At 41.9% G+C, this 19,046-nt stretch overlaps 1 protein-coding gene across 3 annotated transcripts in view; it reads right to left on the bottom strand.

The window, feature by feature from the left end:
• Positions 1-19,046, bottom strand: part of LOC114617876 (voltage-gated potassium channel subunit beta-1) — a 390,507-nt gene that overhangs the window by 8,543 nt on the left and 362,918 nt on the right. For all 3 annotated transcript variants that reach the window (XM_028763547.1, XM_028763548.1, XM_028763549.1), the window contains 4 exons: positions 13,038-13,123; positions 12,270-12,390; positions 11,061-11,155; positions 4,358-4,478 (listed from right to left, as the gene is read on the bottom strand). In XM_028763547.1, coding sequence (XP_028619380.1) covers positions 4,358-4,478; positions 11,061-11,155; positions 12,270-12,390; positions 13,038-13,123 — 423 coding nt within the window. The remainder of the gene's footprint in view (positions 1-4,357; positions 4,479-11,060; positions 11,156-12,269; positions 12,391-13,037; positions 13,124-19,046) is intronic.

Genomic DNA, 19,046 nt, shown 5'->3' with positions numbered 1-19,046 from the left:
GAGGGGGAGGAAAAAGCTTTATTGCAGTAGAAATTACATATCAAAAAGACGTAAACCTGCTTTTGAGTATACATTAACTACCTTAAAAAAAATTTAGCAGCCCTAGCAATTTTAGTGTGCAATCGTTACCGTTTTAAATCGAGTTAGTGGAACATTCCCATCCTTGATAAAATACTTTATGACAGGCAGTAATTGATACCATACTTCAGCCCTAGTTAATCGGTATTTGTTTTTAGATTTGTCTTTCTGAAGATTTCATTTAAATAGAATAAAGCGTCATCTTTTGCATTTGATTTCTTTCACATGTTTTCTAGTTTCTTCTGTGGTGTAACAGTATCATTTCATTGCTTCGTAGTATTTGACGGTGTAGACACCTCGAGGGTCACTGCTCTGGCTCATCTCTCCCATGCTGCCACTGTTCACATCCAATCCTCAGGAGCTCTGTGGACTCACTGCTTTTCCTACTCTTTGCTTCAGTTGCCCCTCCCTTAATACAGATGCCCTGCTCCTAGCTGCAGCTTCTAAGATTCATAATGCCTCGTTCCTGACGTCAGCATGTGCCTAACAAGATCCCCTTCCTATAAGATGACATGCATTTCTTACTCTGGTAAATCTTATTTTTGATTCTGCCTCTGCCTTAATTTTTGTGCTTCAAGAAAACTGGCTTGTTGACCTCTCTATCCCAAAACATCAGACTAGCTTTCCTTTGCTGGGAGTCCTTTGCCTGGAAGGTATTTTTTGCCCTCCCTTTTTCTTTGCCTTGTTAACATCTCATCTTTTGAGGTTCCCAACTGTCTTTTGCCTTTTTCCTAAAGTCTCTCCTGAATTCTAGACCAGCCAGTGTGCCCTATACATTATAACCTGGAGTCAAATCTGTTAATTTTCTTGATGTGCCCATTAGGCTGTGGGATGTGGCTATCTTGAGTTGAACACTGCTCAGCAGCCTACGCCATGGGACACACTGATCAAATGTTTGCAGGGGAAACAGGTCTGGATGATTTTTTCCTGTATATCTGCCTCCTTTACTCAAGGCCCTGCTGTGTGTCCGCTGATCCTCTAAGCTGTTACCAGGGCTCTGAGGCAATCACTGAATCCTTCCAGGTGGACACCCACTCTTCTCCCTTAGCTTTATTGCAGTCTACTTTGCACTTAAAACCCAGTGGGAGTTCCAGGTCAAAGCCAGGCTCTAAGCAGTTGCTGCAGAAACAATGGATTCCTCCAAGAGCTACGGGGCTAAGAGAACCCACTCTGCAGAGCTGGCCGATCCATGGATAGCACCAGCTTGCAGCTGATTCTTTACAATCAGCCTATCTAACTGGGTATCTGTCACTAGCAAGCACATCCATAGTGCCTATTAGGGCCAGTGAGGTGAGTGCTGGCTCCCGGGCAGGTGTATGACTGGGGAACAGTGCGCAGACTCCAGTAGTCCCTCTCATGCTGGAAGCTTCTCTTTTCTAAGTCACACTCTGCCCTTGGAGAGCAAAGGCAATGAGGCTCGGAATCATTCCTTTTTGGGTCTAAGAATTCTGTGGATAAAAATTAACTTATTTGTAAAGAAAGAAGAAAAAATGACAGGAAAGAAAACCATCTAGAGCATAGTTCTCAGCCTTGCTAATGCTGTGACCCTTTAGTACAGTTCCTCATGTGGTGACCCAACCATACAATTATTTTTGTTGCTATTTCATAACTGTAACTTTGCTACTGTTATGAGTTGTAATGTAAATAAATATTTGAGATGCAGGATATCTGATATGTGACCTCTGTGAAAGGATCATTTGGTCCCAAAGGGATCATGACCCCCAGGTTGAGAACTGGTGACCTAGGGCATAGTTTAGAAATGAAGGGGGGAAAAACCAGCATGTATCAGTTTAAACCTAAGCTCTGTGCAGAGAATGTGTTATGAATATCCAACATCCAGTGAAAGTCTAAATTTTTAAAAGGTTTCCTCTCCAGGAAGCTAATGTTCTTCCATTTCTTGTAGAGTTTAATATAATCTTCTTGATATTCGTGGAGGATCAGTTCTATCTTCCCCATCCACCCCCATGCAGGGGCACTCAACTCTGTTTTATAAAAATGTCTCAGCATTTGCAAACACATTTCTCCTATATTCTTTAAGTCATCTCTCTATTACTTATGGTGCCCAATGCAATGTAGATTGTTGGTTGACTTTATGGACACGGAAAGCTGAGTGTTTTCAATTCTTGTTATTACCTGCACGTGTTACTTATAGTAGTAGAATCTACTTTCCTTGTGTGTTAAGAAAACCTCAAGCCCAGTATGCCTAGTTCTACTCAGTATATCCTTTGTCAGCACTGTCCTTATCACTCACTGAACTTACCTACACTGAGACTTTACATATGCAGTTTTGCTTTAGTTCAAGCTTATAAGGTATAGATTATGTCCATTACACACAAGAAAATCAGGCCAGGTAACTTGTCTTTGCTGTTCTTGATGAAGATGCAGCTACTGCATTAAACATGCTCTTTAATTCTTCTGAAGGAAGGATTGAGGTGTGCCCCTAAAGTTCCCTAGGCATATGATGAGCCCCCTCTTCCTTATTCACTTACTCAGTGTGAGGGTGTTCACATGAACATGCAGCAGCCAGAGAGTAGATTTAGCAGACCGTTCTACTCTGCGGCTTCTGGACATCAACCAGGTCATTAGCCTTGGTACTAAGTGGCTCTACCCAATGAGCCATCTCTCTAACCTTCATTTCCGGTTTTCTAGTACCGTTTACTGTAATTTTTTAATTTCTAACTTTAGCAGAGCCAAGCTATCAACAAATATTCTATTACAATTCGCACAGACCTTACCACTGGCTGTTAATCTTTCTGGGCCAATGTGTCTGTGGCTTTTTTTGCTGTGGTTTGCTATTATTTGCTGCTGTTTCTTATTAGGGTCTCTTGCTGCCCCTTCCTGGAATTAACACCTATTTTATTCTTTTTCCAATTGCCATGCTAATTCTAGTAAATCATTTAGTGACATTTGTAAGACAAGGTTTCTCATAGCGTGTACCTCACAGGATTGTTCAAAGTCTAAGAGTCAAAGAAGGTAACATAATGAATGTGAAGTGTATATGACACAGCGTGGCACCCCGATTGCCTGCAAGTTTAAATGTTTCTGTGTACAGTGTGGGGTCATTAATCATGAATGATGGATACTGAGCTCATGTTCAGGCTGAAGGTGCTTTAGAAGTAATATACATGGCTGTTCTTTGAAAACAGGCTGAAAAGAATATTTAAAGACCCTAAGTCATTTTTTATATTACATGTTGAAATGATAATTTGGGTAGATTGTGTTAAATAAAATGGATTATTAAAATGAATTTTACTTCTATGTTTTATTTTAAAGCTTTTTAAAAGTGTTTGTTTATGTGCATATGTGTGTACATTTGTATGAATGTATGCCATATGTCTTCAGGTACCTGTGGAGGCCAGAAAAGGGTGCTGGGTCCCCTGAAATTGAAGTTGCAGAAGGTTTTGAGCCATTGGACATGAGTGTTGAGAATCAAACTCTGGTCCTCTGGAAGAGCAGTGAACACTTTTAACCACTGAGCCTTCTCTCCAGCTCTTGTTTTTCTTTCTTAATATGGCCATTGGCAAATTTGAAAAGAAATCAGTAGTTCCCATTATGTTCTAATGGACAGTGCCAGTGTATTTGTTTTTTGGGTGGCTGTGACCTTTCACGGACTGCACAGTATGAAAAGAACAATTTTCATGGCTGTTGAAAAAGTTCCAGGGGGAGCTGCCCTTGTAGTATCATCTTTCAGTGTGGCAGGAGCCAAGGGCCTCTTTGTAGCCCTATTTCTCAATCTCTCACCAAGCCTGTCTCCCCCAATGTCAACAGGGGGAGGAACCTGAGCCAGAAAAAATGAGTGTCATTGTGTAGTGACACAGTTTACCTCAGACACTGGAGTATGTGTGTATTTTTAATTTATTTTTTATTATTTTTTTATGCAATATATGTTTATCATTTCCCCCTCCCACAAGTCCTCCCCTCCCACAAGTCCTCCCAAATCCTCCCTAGCTTCTACCCACCCAACTTTGTACTCTCTCTCTCTCTCTCTCTCTCTCTCTCTCTCTCTCTCTCTCTTGCCTTTCACTGATATATTTTCATGCAACTGTCTTATACGGCAGAAAGGAAAGAATATTGAAAATTCTGTGAAACCCTGAATAATTCACTTTCTCTGTTGTGTGTACCAGAATTTGATGCTTCTGAGGTTAGCCTGTCCCTATGGTAGACATTTTATCATGACAGGGTGTGGATCAACCATAGAAAAGTACTTTTTTTTAGTTACATCAGCAAAAGTAACTCCCTAATCCAGAGCCCAGTCTGCCATCCCCTCGTAGTTTCTTACCCACAGCCAGCTGAGGTAGTGTGCATCCCAGGCGTTCAGCAATTGGAGAGAGGTCTTTCAGCTTGTTTTGCTGTTTTCTCCCTTCTTCACTTACAATTCTTTCCTTTAACCACTGGTAGCACTGGAAATAATGATAACACATAAGTCTTATATGAATGTGATGTTAAGTCAATAAAATATAAGAACCTCAGGTGAGGCTGGAGAGATGGCTCTCTTCAGTTAAGACTGTTCACTGTTCTTTCAGTGGGCCTGAGTTTGATTTCCAGCACCAACATCAGGCAGTTCACAACCACCTGTAACTCTAGCTCCAGGAGGTCTGATGCCCTCTTCTGGCCTCCAAGGGCACCTGCTCTCATGTGGCACACACGTACGCATTCGTGAATAAGCACACATGCACATAGATACCACATATATGCACATAGGCTCAGCTTTCCGTTCAGAGAGCTGGCTGCCAAGTTTTCTGCCCCCTGAAAATCATAGTTTTGCATTATTATTGTAACTGTCCTCCCTTTTGCCTTGTTCCTCCCCAAATCTCATTGTTACGTTAAAATATTTTACATGTGTGTATGTGCACACGTGTAGATGGCCTTGGAGAGCATAAGAGGATGTTAGATCTTTAAGAGCTGGAGTTACAGGCAGTTGCGAGCCGCCCACTATGGGTTCCGGGAACTGAATAGAGGTTCTGCCAGAGTAGCAAGTGTCCTTCATCACTGAGCCATCTCTCTAGCTCCCTAATGTAATGATACGATAATTATAATAATTACAATGATAATATTATTATGAGGACTTTGTGTTGACTTCCTCTTGTGTTTTTTTTTTTTTAATGCCACAAATTAGAATCAATAGAGTATTTGTTTAAAGGACAACCCAGGAAACTACTCTTTAAACACAGGAAAGCACGACCTGTAGCCTAGTAAGTGAGTTTACTTCCATCAGTATGAAAAGCCAGTCAGGGTTTTCTGCTGCCCTTCTTTGCAGAAGGCTCTGCTCTTACAGGAGATGGGAATTACATCTCTGGTGTACAAAGCTAGCCCTGACCAGCAACAGCCACAGGGAGGCACTTCTTTTCCATGAACCTTCCCAGAGGGAGCAGGAAGCTTCCTAGCTGGCAGTTGGCCATAGGACCTCCTCCCACATGATTTCAGTAGGCTGGTGGCTTTTGTTTTATTAAGTATTTTTTTTCATCACCAAAGAAAAGCATAACCACATTATGTTTTATTGTGATTTTTGGAATAATTTTACAGATGTGAAAAGTAGAAGGGCAAGCTGCCCCAGTTCTGTCTGCTCCTAGATGTCAAAGGATTATGGTCTGGCTCCTCACTTGGGACTTTGCTTGGGGAAATGGGCAAGGCATTCCCAGCTTCAGCCTTGAGAAGTCTCTGATTCTTCCAGAGGAAAGGTGCCTGAAGTGACATCTCCAGAGATGACAGCTGGTGCCAATGGTGATGGAGAGGCTGTCTGTGAACTACAAGCACATGATCAGGGCCCCGGCAGCCTTCTTGAACCTGGGCCCTGAGTATGCCAGACATCCCTGAAGAGCAACAGATGTCTTAAAAGTGGGAAAAATATCATCAACCCTTACTTAAATTTCATGATCTTTCAGGGAAGCAGTATCTCTGAATATGACTTAAACACAAAATGAGAAAGTAGTAGACAAATGCTTTTCAACACTTTTAAAAAGTAGAGTTCATGAAATTTCAGTATATATCAGGCACATTAAGAATGTTTGATTTGTTTACTCTATTTTTGAAATATTATATGTAACATATTCTTTTTCCTTAAGATTAGAATACACTCCGCGCTCGTGTGTGTGTGTGTGTGTGTGTGTGTGTGATGCACTTACGTCAACCATATTGAAAGACTTGTAAAATTAAGGAGGATTGGCCTGGAGAGATGGCTCAGTACATACACTGCTTGCCTCACAAGACAGAAGACTGGAGTTTGGATCCCAGCAACATTTAAAACTGAGGATGATAGTGTGTGTGTATGTGTGTGTGTGTGTGTGTGTGTGTGTGTGTGTGTGTGTAACTGCAGCATTTCTGCAGTGAAAGGGTAGCAGAGACAGGTGCACTCCGGAAGCCTGTGGGTCATCCAGCCTGATGTGTGTAGCAGTAGGCAACAAAAAAGAGACCCTTTCTTACACTGTGGAAGTGAACAGTGACACGGAAGTTGTCGTGTGACCACTACATACCCAGTGTATATGTGTCCCCATACAGACATACATAAACATTTACTTATTGAATCCCTCACTTCTGAGTCTCAATGTTGTAAAGTTCACTGTTGACTTAATCAGTGGAATGTATAGGGAGTTAGAGTTTTAAGAAAGTGTTTACACTGCTTTCCTAATACCAAAAGAAACAAAGGTTGGTTTTGTTTTTAAAGAAACAGCTTTAATTTCTGTTCAAATTGGACAATGCTCACAGTGGGAAGAGATGAAGTATAACTAAAATATTAATTAAATATCAAAGTGACCCTGTGTTTTTAGGAAGTTGGTGGCAAATATGGTTGCCCCTCTGGATGGCACAGCGCTGTGGGTCCTGTTGCTCCATAGAGTATCCCTTCACGTGAGTGTCTCTGTGGAAGTGTCTGAGATACTTGAACATCAGGGTTATCTCCCTTGGTCCATGTATCCACAGCAGCCAGCAGAGAGTCCAGTACTGAGTAGACAGTAATATTTCCCAAGGTACTAATTGCTAAGATTTGTTTGATCTTATGTTTAGGATTATTATAATCATTCATTCATTCATTCATTCATTCATTCATCATTTATTGAATCATGTGCGTGGGTTAGAGAGTGTTAGTTTCTGTTTTAGAATCATCTATAAGTCATTATCTAGGAACTTAAGTGTTTGGTAACCGAGTGACCTTTCTGCTTCAATGATTTTGTCATAAGCCATGTTTGTAGCACCTTCTTTTATATCTAACAAAGTCATATATGGCTGAGCTGACCAACGTTTTCTCTTTTGGCTACTGTTGTTGGTCTCTCAGGTTGAACATTGCCAAGGTCATTCTTTTCTAGTCTGAAGCTGGCAAAGAAAAGATCTCCTCTAGGATATATTCTCTTAAGGATGTAGGCTTGTGGCTATCTGTTTTCTTGCTCTAGCTTCATTGTCAAAATCCATGTAATGGAAGAAATTGGCATATTCATATGAGAGATAAGCAGAGAAGACTAATAATGTCTAGTCCATAGACAGGTCTACTGAGCCCAGCCCCACATTCTCTTCAAGGATTGTCTTTTTGACAATAGAGCTCTTAGAATGAGATTGTTCACACTGAGGTCTGTCACTGGCAACCAGAGAACTTGAAGCCTGTGTAAGAAGTGTTGATGGAGTAAATAGAGAGAAACACATACAACTCAGTAACTGTATTAAGCTAGAAGCTTTGTTCCTAAGGCTAAGATGGAAGGACCACAGGAGGATGAAAACACTCTGGGAAGCTAAGGAAAGTATGCAGCGCATTGGGGTAGAAAATAACATGGGGTCGTAGAGATAAGAACAGAAAAGTAGACTTGGCTTAGATTCCAAGAGGATTTGGGATTTATCCTGTATGCAGTAACTGAGAAGTCATGATGGCATTTTAAAATGGGTTATGATACAGTCCTTTAAAAGGACAACCAACCGCAAGGGTGGATTGTTGAGAAGAAGGAGCAAATGGAAGCATCCAAATTCAATCCTGCAGTAAACCTGGGAAGGAAAGAGGAAGACCTACTTTAGGGCTGTGCATGGGTGGACCTGAGTGACAGGATGCCGTCTGGAGGATTTGGACGGAGCCTTGCTAGGCGGGGTGAGGATGCAGAGGATGAAATCTGAGGTAGCAATATGACTTCTCGATCGCTAGGTCTTGGGCAGAGGAATTGCTGATAGTAAGGAGGGTTAAATTTGAGCAGAGGGTATGTGAGAGTAGATTTCATTAGGCTTGACAGATAGCCATGGGACATCTACTAGACTGGAAGCAGTGCTTTGCTTTCCAGCAGAGCAGCCAGAGCTGATAGCATTGTAAGAGGAATGGGGCCAGCCAGAAGAGGTTGCCCAGAAAATTCTCTGGCTAATCTTGCTTACTGTAAGAGCCCTGGAGAGCTCTTAAAAGCCATGAAAAGAAAAGAAAAAAAGAAAAGAAAAGAAAGGAAAGGAAAAGAGATCGACTTTTCAATTGTAGTTCAATATAGCAGACACAAAATATTAGCATTTCAGTGGTGTAATAACAGACAGTGTTATGTGAGCCATTTTTAGGCTGTATTAAAAGTTGCCAATGTACCTTTCCTCTTGTCTTTAATTTTTCTACTAGCACTATAATTTAGTACAGAGGGTGCCAAGTTGCTTCTTCTCATTTTCATTTTTATTTTTCACTTTTGTAGTTCTGCTTAAGTAGCCTTCCCCAGAGCAGACATGTTGCTCTGGAAACACTTGGTTGATAGATAGTGTAGGGCCTAGAGAATTTGTGGCCATCTGTAGCCTTTCGCTTGGACAGGTTCTAAATGGTTGCTGTTAATGTTCCAGTAGCACTCAGTTTGATTGACTCCATGAAAGCCAATCAAACATTTACCCAGTTACTTTTGAGCTTAGCCACAGTCAAACATTTTGAATGTTCTCCCTACCCACTTTCTGCTCTTGTTAGTACATTTGTGGAGGTTTTCCATCTGTGTGTGAGCTTTTTATCAAATAGTGATAGAGACATACCAACCAGATACAGCCTGGCTACATCTTTCCTTTAAGGACCTGAATGTGAAAGGAAACAGATGTCTTCAGGGAAAGATAATTCACTGACATCAGGAGGCCTGGGTTCTCACGTCAGCTTTATCTGTTGGAGTTTATAGTCTTAATGTTGCTTAATGTCCTTGGGCTTCAATTTCTGTATCCGGCAGAAGCCTGCCTCTTACAGGATTACTCTGAGAACAAATAGCCCACATATGTGAAGTGCTTTGAATTTTTTGGAAAGCCCATGAAAGAATATACAGATGGTCTTCTAGCTTATAATTGTTTGACTTAGGATTTTCTTACTGATATGCAAGAAGTGTATCAATACAAACTCTGTTTTTCATTTTCAGTGCACTATTCAACAGATTACATGAGATAGTCATCTCTTTAGTATAAAAAGAATTTGTTTTAGATGATTTGGCTGTCTTTTTATTTTTGTTTTTTCTTTCAAGGTATGGTTAGGCTAAACTATGATATTCAGGAGGTTAGCCATATTAAATACATTTTTGAAAGGGCTTTTTGAGTTTATAATGTGTTTATCTGGGCATTACCCCATCATAAGGAGAAGTGTGTCTACATAGCAATGTAGCTTAGCCTCAACTGATTGCAAGCCATCTGTGTCCATTTCTCATAGCTCACTGCTTGCCACATGGTGGATGCCAAGTAAAGACACAACTCTCAGTCTTTCCTTTTTCTTCATGCCCCTTTTGCCTTCCTCTTTGTCACTGCCCTGCCTAAGATGCCTTTTTCTTCATGGACTTGTTGAGAGTCTGTTCTGAACGACCTTCAGTTTTCAGGAACAAGATCTCATTAAATATTCTGAGATAACTGTGCTTTGGGATAATTAAAAAATGAGAACACTGTCATGTCAGCATGCTTTGGGGGCTATTTATATCTTGTGATTTTAGAGAACAAACAAGCTAAAAGCTCAACTCTTATAGACAGAAAGGATAGTAAAATCCAGGAGCCTTGAGAAGGTTCTAGCTAGTGAGTGTTGGTGGTCAGCTGTCTCATCCCGTCATTGCTGTGTCCTGTGTCTCCCTCACCCCCTCCAGCTACACTGGGAAATGTCTGGGCTTGGCTTGGGTTGTTCTGCTGGGTCAGTGCTAATGGAGGCTGGAGCCTGGGTCTGGCATATGCTTTCTCTTAAGATGACTTTGGTTGTCTGAATTTTTAAGATTCCTGTATTTGTTCTCCCTAGATACTACAGAGAAATTTGTGATTCTAATGTTGTTAAACATTCTCTCAAGCTTTTAAAGCACAGGCATCTTGTGGTTAATAATGAAAGATGTTTGTAGTGCTCCCCAATGAGTTAACCATCAGCAAGGGAGTCTAAGATGGGACTGGACATTGAGGAGTGAACGTATTCCAAGTATATGATACAACTGAACAAAAATGCCATTAAGAAACCCATCATGTGTACAATACATGAGTAAAAAAAATAATAAGACCCACTGGGCAGAGTGGAGGGTTGTGATGGCATGCTCTGTATCTGTCTCCTGAGGCTCTCCCTTTCCCCACTCCCAACCCCCTCTGCCTCCATTCCCAAAGGCGTGTAAGCCAATTGCAAGTCATACCTAGCTGTAGCTGTTTACCTCAAATGGATTAAGCCCTTATGGCTTAAGTATTGTTTTCTAAAGAACAGGAAAATTAAATCCTCTTATATAGAAGAGGAATTTTAAATTCTGTCACTTCTAGACAAGGAACAAAATATCCCCTTTAACAGAAGAATAAGTAAGAATGTAAGAATGTAGGGATTTGCATCTGCAAGTCAACTAGGTCATTGGACACGTTCTTCCAGTCCCCAGAGACAGATTCTCTGTGCAGGCAGATTATGAAGGGCTGACTGATGCCTGGCCAGCAACAGAGACCTGGGCAGCCCTGCCAAGGTCATGGCTAGCCAAGGCCACAGTGTGCTCAAGCTGGGAAGCCCTGGGCTGCTGCTCTGCACCTTCTAATTCATCTTCTTCCTCCCCACCACATTCTTTTCTAGAAGTTGAGAAAAATACCTTCAGTGAAGCTCTAGAACTTTCTGGCACCCCATTTCCATATTTTCCTGAAATAATTCCACAAGCAAGTGGAGACCATGTCATTGCACCGACCCCTGTAGGAAAAAACAAAACAAAACAAAGCAAAACAAAACAAAACAAAACAAAACAAAAAACAAAAAATATACAATCAGAACTTTGTTTATGCCAAGTAGGACCAAAAGTGAGGGCATGTTTAAACAGCTCCATCAGTCCTAGAGGGAAACTGGCCAGATAAATGAGTTAATACAGCATCCATCTTTCCATTACAGCTTAGGACTTACAAATTGTGCCTCATTCTTTTAGAAACCAATTAAACATGTACTGTCTGTTCCTGGGAGGTAGCCATATAAGTAAACTTGGAAATATGGCTTCTTCATGATCTTTTCATGGCCACAGTTCATAGACCAAGAGATAAGAGCTTTTGCTTGCAAAGAAAGCTTTATCCACTTATCCACTCTGTGCCTGACAGTACCTGGCACTTGGCAGAAACAGAACCTACCACACAGCAAATGCCTGGTACATGATCGAAACAGCAGCAGCTGTTGTTAAATTTGGATTGTTTTTTAATCCAGCATTTCCCTATTTTTAGGAGAAGAAAAAAAGTAATCTCTGAAAACTGCCTAGGTGTGTAACACTGAAAAAAAAATGTGGCTTATTGATGTTTCTAATATCCAAAGTTCTTGTGTTTATATATCCCTGCCCCCAGGCACTACTTTCACACAAACAAATTATACCTGACTTGCTGTTGTTGAATTTGTTCTGTCTTACCCAGCCTCAGGCACAGCACAAGAGACAGATGTGGATATCTATATGCTTGGGAATACTTACTCAGTCTATTCATGGATACGTGATTAGGCTAGAACAAGCACCTCTGCAAACCGAGTTTATCCACTGGTTGTGTGTACCTCTGCAAATCAAGTTTATCAACCTGATCCTTTTTGTTTGAGCATTTTTGAATACCTGCTGAGTGTATATATTAAAGTCAATTTACAACTCTGACTGTCAGCCCAGTACCTTGTAGACTATGAACCCACCTGATGCTGCCACCATCTCTGAGGTGCATCATTCTTGTCATCTCTGTATTGTATTAATTGGAGACATTTGGGAAAGCATTTTCCTAGCACCCCATCCCCCCAACCATTGATTCTCATATTGTAAAGAATGATCAGATGTGATTGTGAAGATTACCTATTTTATGGTAGAGCTCTGGCAGCTGAACCTCCACCTTCTCTCTCTGGAAAAGATGGTACTCAGCTTGTTCACAGACAGGTGGGATCATGTTGAACTGCCTCGCGACAGAGTAGGCTTCCTGGGGGCAGAGGAAAGTGCAGCTAAGTTTATTCTGATGAGCATTGGAGCTTTACCATGATCCATTTTCATCGGGGACCTTCATTTCAGTTTCAGTGGATTAAATAAGCAAGGAGATAAGCCAAATACATGCAAAGTTATAGCCATAAATATCACCAAGAGAGGTACCAAATGTGGGGAATCCTTGTTATGTGGGAAGGTTAGACTGAGTAAAGTCTGGGACAAATTAGTGGAAGCTTGAATTATGGACTGTTCTAAAGGAGATGTTGTTTGAATATGCTTAAGTTCTTAAAGAGAAAACTCAGACTAAAAATTCAGACAAAAGTGGTCTTTAAGTGGCATGGTTTAAGCAGAATTGTAAGAAAGGTAGAATATTCATGTATCTCATTAGCTTGGAAATTCTCTCTGTCCTGTTTCCAGCAAGAGGCATGCTAAGACATGGGTCCTATTTGCAGATCTGGCCCTTGTGTTTGTCCTAAACTGCTGGGCTCGAGCCCTCACATCCATCTCCTTAATGAGAGAACTGATGGTAGATTTCCAATGGCCTGGTCTCGTGAGAAAAGTCTGCAGAAGATGCTGCAACTTAAACATGGTATCTAAACAATACTGACAAAGCACCCAGCAGCCATTAAAAGCAAACTAACTCACCATGATCTCCATTGCGCTCCATCTCGAGGTGCCCCAGTACATGGCCATGCCTTGGTTGATCACGTGCGTCATGGCTCGAACGATTTCTAAGGAAGCCCAAAGAGTGTTCCATGAACTCACCTACTATACAGAGTTGTGTTTCCCCTTCCTCTTCCCAGAATTTAGAAATTTAATGTGATGATTTGATGACTATAATTACTCTCTCCCTGGTGACAATTTGAAAGCTTGGTGGTATTCTTAGGTAAACTGACACTCATTTTCACTTTTCAGCAATATTAAACAGTATTAAAAATGTAATGACCATTGCAGGTTCTTCCATTACTAGTATTGGTTAATGGTTCTTGTTCTGATAAATGAAGCTGAATATCTGGTACAAAGTGAAACGAGAGGAAAGGCATTTGTTGTGACTTAGAATGCAGGGTCACAGAGGATGAACAGCCTGTTTCTTCTGCATGGTAGATTTGCAGAGCTGTTCCTTTCCCTCAATAGCCCTTTAATAAAGATGACTCAATAACTGTGTCAAGCAGCAAGATAAACATATAAAATGCAGAACAAACAGCTGAGACCGTGGGTACTCAAAGCCCACTTTGACACACCCTGTCCTTGGCCACTTTGAACCCAATGTTGTTCTAGGACACCCGTGTAATTGATCTCACCAGGGCCTGCTGGTGGGACCACCCCGTTTACACATTCGCCTCTTTTCTGCTTAACAACACATTTCCTCTCTCCAGAGGGTGGAGCTAAGCTAATCCTCTTGGCACCAGCCAGATGAGATAGGAAACATAAAGAGTTTCAAGTTCAAGTTAGCAAAATCCTCAGATAGTTTCCACAAAGCAAGTCAACTACACTCTTAGGATGCCAGATCTCTGGACATATTTCAAAGGTCAAGGTCTTGAACTTCTTTGTGTCCCAGTAATACCCTTAGATTAAGTGTCCTTCAGAATGGAATCCTTGCTCAACATAAAATTGGGAGAGGTACATTCTTTTCTCTTTTTTCTTTTCTCTTTCCCCTGCCTCCTCTCATCTCTTTCCCTCTTCCTTTGTTCTTGTTCTTTGAGACAGAGTGTCACTGTATAGCCTTGCCTGGATTGGAATCCACCTATGTAGAACAGGCTGCCCTTGAATTTTCAGCAATCCTCTCCAGTCTCTGACTCCTGAGTGCTGTGATTACAACTGTATGCTGCTATTCCTGGCTTGGAGTAGATGTAGTCTTATTTGTATTTAAGTTGATGGGGGCAGGGTTTGGATTGAGGAAGTCAAGTTTAGGGTCTTAGCATCTTTGTTGTTTGGCATACATGTATTATTCTAAGGTTTCCTTGGTTGGTTTGTTTTGAAGATGGGGACTGTTTTTATTCACTACCATCTAACAAAGAATTTGATTTATTAGCTAAACACCTTTTCTTGTGATCATATATCTTATCATAGCACCTAACTGTAAAGCTTATTTATCCTTTGTTAAATAAATGTGTTAAAACTTGTAAGAAACCTTCCCTTCTTCTTTAAAGAGTGTACACAAGGAGATGATAAAGGTTTCTGGAAGTTGGGGCCATTTTTTTGCATCTTTGCTCTAGATTAGCCACCTGCATCATTGCAACAAGACCCTTCCTGTTCATATCCTGTTTCTCCAAGAGCTGGGAGCTCATCCAGTTACTGTGTTCCTTAGGCACCTGTTGTTCTGGGAGCTGGACATGCTGAGGTGTGCCAAACTTGTTGGTATCACTGAAGGGGTTCACAGAGAGCAAGCTGAATTGGAAGACTCGCCCATCTGTTCTCTACAGACAGGGTGAAGTTACAAAAGCCCAGACCAGAGCAGTTAAGATGGAAGTTGTGAATCTTCCAAGATTCATTCATTTACTTGTTGAACACATTTGGTATACAATTCCTAGACTTGGGGAGGTTAGGTTGGGTGGCAAGGATGGAGAAATAAAGAAGTGATTATAAAATATAAATTGTTATAGAGAAATATAAGTAAGCAGGTGCAGATAGGAAATGAAAGAGAAGATCTACCGAGTCCGGGTCGGGAATGTCTCACTTCCTGTCATGCTGTATTATGTTGAAGCATTGAAACAAGCTAACCATACAAAGCATGGGTGAATAACATTTTAGGACGATGGAACAACATGTGTAGGCCCTGCAAGCAGGACAGTGAATTCCAGTGATTGAAATGAAGTTAGATAGCAGAAGCCCAGCAAGAAAAGACCAGATTGAGATAAAGTTGCCAGAGGACAACAAACCAAACTGTATGGGCTAAAAGGTGGATGGGGTTGTTGCCATTTTTAGGCAAGGGAATGGGAGAGACATCCTGTCATCAGAGTTTGCATCTCAGAATGCCATCCCTGCCTATGCTGTGAAGAATCAGTGGAAGAGGAAGCCTCTGGGGACAATCTGTCATGTTGCAAGAGTGACCTGGAGGAGGGTTTGGGTAATTAAGACTGAGTGTGATATATAGTGGGCAGGAAGAAATCAAGGTCTTCTTCCAGATGCCTGACTGTTTACTGAGAGGAGGGCAATGGTAGAAACCCTTCTTTGGAGGTGAGGGACTGAAGGGGATGTGGAGCTGATGTGGCTGAATGCCTGAGATAATGAATGGACACTGCTGGACACTGCTGTGTGACGGGGTGCAGCTTACTGTCTGTGCTAAGTCATAGCAGTGGAAGTCTCAAGAGAAAAAGAGAGGACCCTGTACAGTCAGCTGTCTGACCAGGAGCCAGAGGGACTGACATTTTAGAGCCAAAAACAAAGGGTGCTTCAAGAAGGAGGCTCATGGGGTAGAACGAGGAACAGAGGAACAGTCACCTCAGAGGCTACAGAAGTGTCTGCTACACACACACACACACACACACACACACACACACACACACACAGTGACTTTAAAGCATGATGAGAGCCATTTTAGTGTTACTGTGAAAGACCAAGGCCAGGCTGGTGTGATGGAAGAATGGAAGACAGGCAGGTTTGGAGACAAGCTGCACAAACTCCTTCAGCAGGTTTTCAAACGAATGAAGCCTAGACAACAGTAACCCAAGGAATGCTGGGGAGAACTCGATTCAAAGACGGAGATATGAGAGATGACTGTTGGTACCACTGAGGATGACCTATAAGGAAAGTAGTCCCGACGAGACCCACTTGTGAGACTGGGAAGGGAGGAGAGAGAACACTAGGCTGAGAGGGAGGAGGTAGGCGCTTGGGGCTTGGGACACTCACCAAGGACGAGGACCAGCTAGGTTTGTGGAACTCAGTGGGAGACGGGGTCTTGTTTGATGCTATCTTCTCAATGAACTGTGACACAGTGTAAAGGGTGTGGTGCGAGAGGTGAGGCAGAGGTGCACAAGCTTTACTTGCTGGCCACACCTCTCTGTCGTGTGTCAGGAAGGGATGGGGGAATAGAGTGCCAGGAATTCTTGTCTGTGGAGGAGGCTATTTTAAAAGAAAATCCCCGGAATTTAGCTAACAAACGGGAAATTACCTTATTGGTGACTCAGGTGAGATTTTACATGGTTCTTATGTAGTGCTAAATTATGGACACTAGAGGGCAGCATTGTTGAAAGAAAAAATCCTGCCACGTTGTTTTACTTATGAATTATGGAAATTCATTCCATTTGTCTATTCTGACCTTGATAGAGAAATTTAAGTGTAAGATTTTAAAATAAAAGTGATGAAATTGTTTGCTTATTTATTTGTGTGTGTGTGTACCATAGTAGTTGGTGGAGGTCATAAGCCAGTTCTCCCCTGCCACCATGTATGAACCCTATAGATGAAACTTGCAGTAAGCACCCTTATCTACTGAGCCATCTTGACAGCTCACGGAATTCGTTTAAAGGTGTACAATATCAGAACATTAATTCTGAGTGGGGAAAGGACAATAGAATGAGTATTTAAGGTGCTACATTCATACTCGGAGAAAGAACACTCTAGAAATGTGGTAAAGTCTGCCTCCCCAGGACTGATCCTGGCTCTCCCTGTCCAGATGTTTCTAGAAGCCTCACCCTACACCCTAAAACCAATCCCACCCACTACCCCTAAGACTGAGCTCTTAAACACAGCCCACGCAAAAGGCTATACTGAAGTTCTAATATGTTAGTCAGGCTGAGGCCCTGGCACGAATAATTTAGAAACTTGGCCTAGTTGATTCTCATATACAGCCTGGGGTAAGAAGCCCTTTACTTGTAGCTCTGGTCTCAAAGTGCAGCTTCCAGGCAACAGCTGCAGTAGCAGGCAGGAACTTACTACAAATGTACAACCTAGAGTAATACCTTATTCTAACGGACTGCAAATCGTGTGGTAGAGTCGCTCTGACCCCTGAAGTCTGAGCATCACTGTGTGCTTTCCAAGCAAGCCATCTCCATGGTGAAATTCTCCATGCTCCTCTTCCACGTTTTTCTAGTCAGCGCTTCATGTAACCTTAGCCATTTGCCTTAGTACTTCTGCGAGTGTATAGTAAGATGAGCACACATGCACACCCGTACACTGACATGAATCAGATCGCCTGGAGAAGCTGCTAGACATACCTTCTATACCTTGTTCTGAGTCTCGGCTTCCTTTAATGAGACTTTATGTCCCCTCCCCCTTCTTTCTATTTTCTTCTTCTCTCCCTTTTCAGTTTCTCCCTTCTGTCTCAGAGTAGAGTCTGACCTAGAACTTGCTAGGTAGGTAGCTGAGGCTGGCTTCAAATTTGTAGTCCTCCTGGCTCAGTTTCCTGGGTGCTTGGATTAATATATATGCATCTATAATTACAGGTATGCCTGGCTTCTACAGAATTATATCTGTCTGTCAGTCTGCCTGCCTGTCTGTCTACCTATCTATCATCTATCTAAATGGCCACAAGATTTTGTTAGGCCTTCCCAACGTTTCTCAGGTTGAAATCATCCTTCATTAATCTGATGATTCTCCCTGGGGCCCTGAGGCCACAAGGAGATGACCTTCATAAATCAGTCAAGTCAGTTTTGCTCTCTAGGTATCTTATTTCCATCTGTAACACTAAGGTGACATTAGTCCTGTAGAATTTGTTTGCAGATGGTACAGATCCTGTATGTAGATGATTTGAAGCACCAGTGCTACCTGCATAGCCAGTGAATGGAATGTGGCCTCAGTTCCTCCCCCAAAGCCTAGCAGCCACATTCTTCTTTCAGTGACAGAGTTCATCTATGTTTAAAGAATGCATTTCACACCGAAGGAATTGATAGAGATACTTAGAGTGAAAAGTTCTGGATGATAAATTTTTAATTTTGGAATCAGACCTCATGTAAAGATACGCAGCTTACAAACCCTGCCTCCACCACCTTTTACTGACTAAGAAGTGGCCCGGACACCTTGAGAGTTATGAGCAGATAATCAGATCGTATGGACGGTAAAGCATAAGGAGTGTAGGACATAAATGTTTAGAAATTAGTGTTTAGATCAAATACCAACACTCAAGTGAGTCTGGACACAAGCCAGAAGTCTGAGAGACTGCACTGCAGTTTCTTTTGACTGGAGGTAAGGAAACAGACTGGGAGGCCACTGTATTCGGACAGGACTAAAAGCTAGGATATTATGCTTGCAACGTGCTGAGAAAAAATCCACACTTACTGTGTTTAGTACTAATTTTCTCTAGATTTCCCAAGCTTTATGTAAATGTGTTTGTTTTTTTTTGGAATGGAAAGAGAAAACTCATCAACTAGGAAAGACTCCACTTAAACACTACGTGTTTAACTAAATGCTGCCTTTTAGAGCTCGAAACATTGTGTTATATGGCTTGATTTTTATGGTTTCAGGGGCTCTTCTTTTTTAAAAAAACGTTATTTTATTTATTTATATTTCAGCTGTTGCCCCCATTCCCCCCCCCCCCCCGTCCTCCTTCCCACAGTTTCTTATCCCGGTCCTCTTCCTCCTTGCCTCCAAGAGGGTGCTCCACCCCCATCAGACCTCCTCCTTCTCTGAGGCCTCAAATGTCCCTTGAGGATTAGACATATCTTCCATTGAAGCCAGGCCAGGCAGACCTCACATCTCCCACTGAGGCCAGGCCAGGCA

The sequence above is a fragment of the Grammomys surdaster genome, unplaced genomic scaffold (assembly GCF_004785775.1).
Source record: "Grammomys surdaster isolate TR1022 unplaced genomic scaffold, NIH_TR_1.0 139, whole genome shotgun sequence".
Lineage (NCBI taxonomy): Eukaryota > Metazoa > Chordata > Mammalia > Rodentia > Muridae > Grammomys > Grammomys surdaster.
This window is presented reverse-complemented; position numbering and strand designations above follow the sequence as displayed.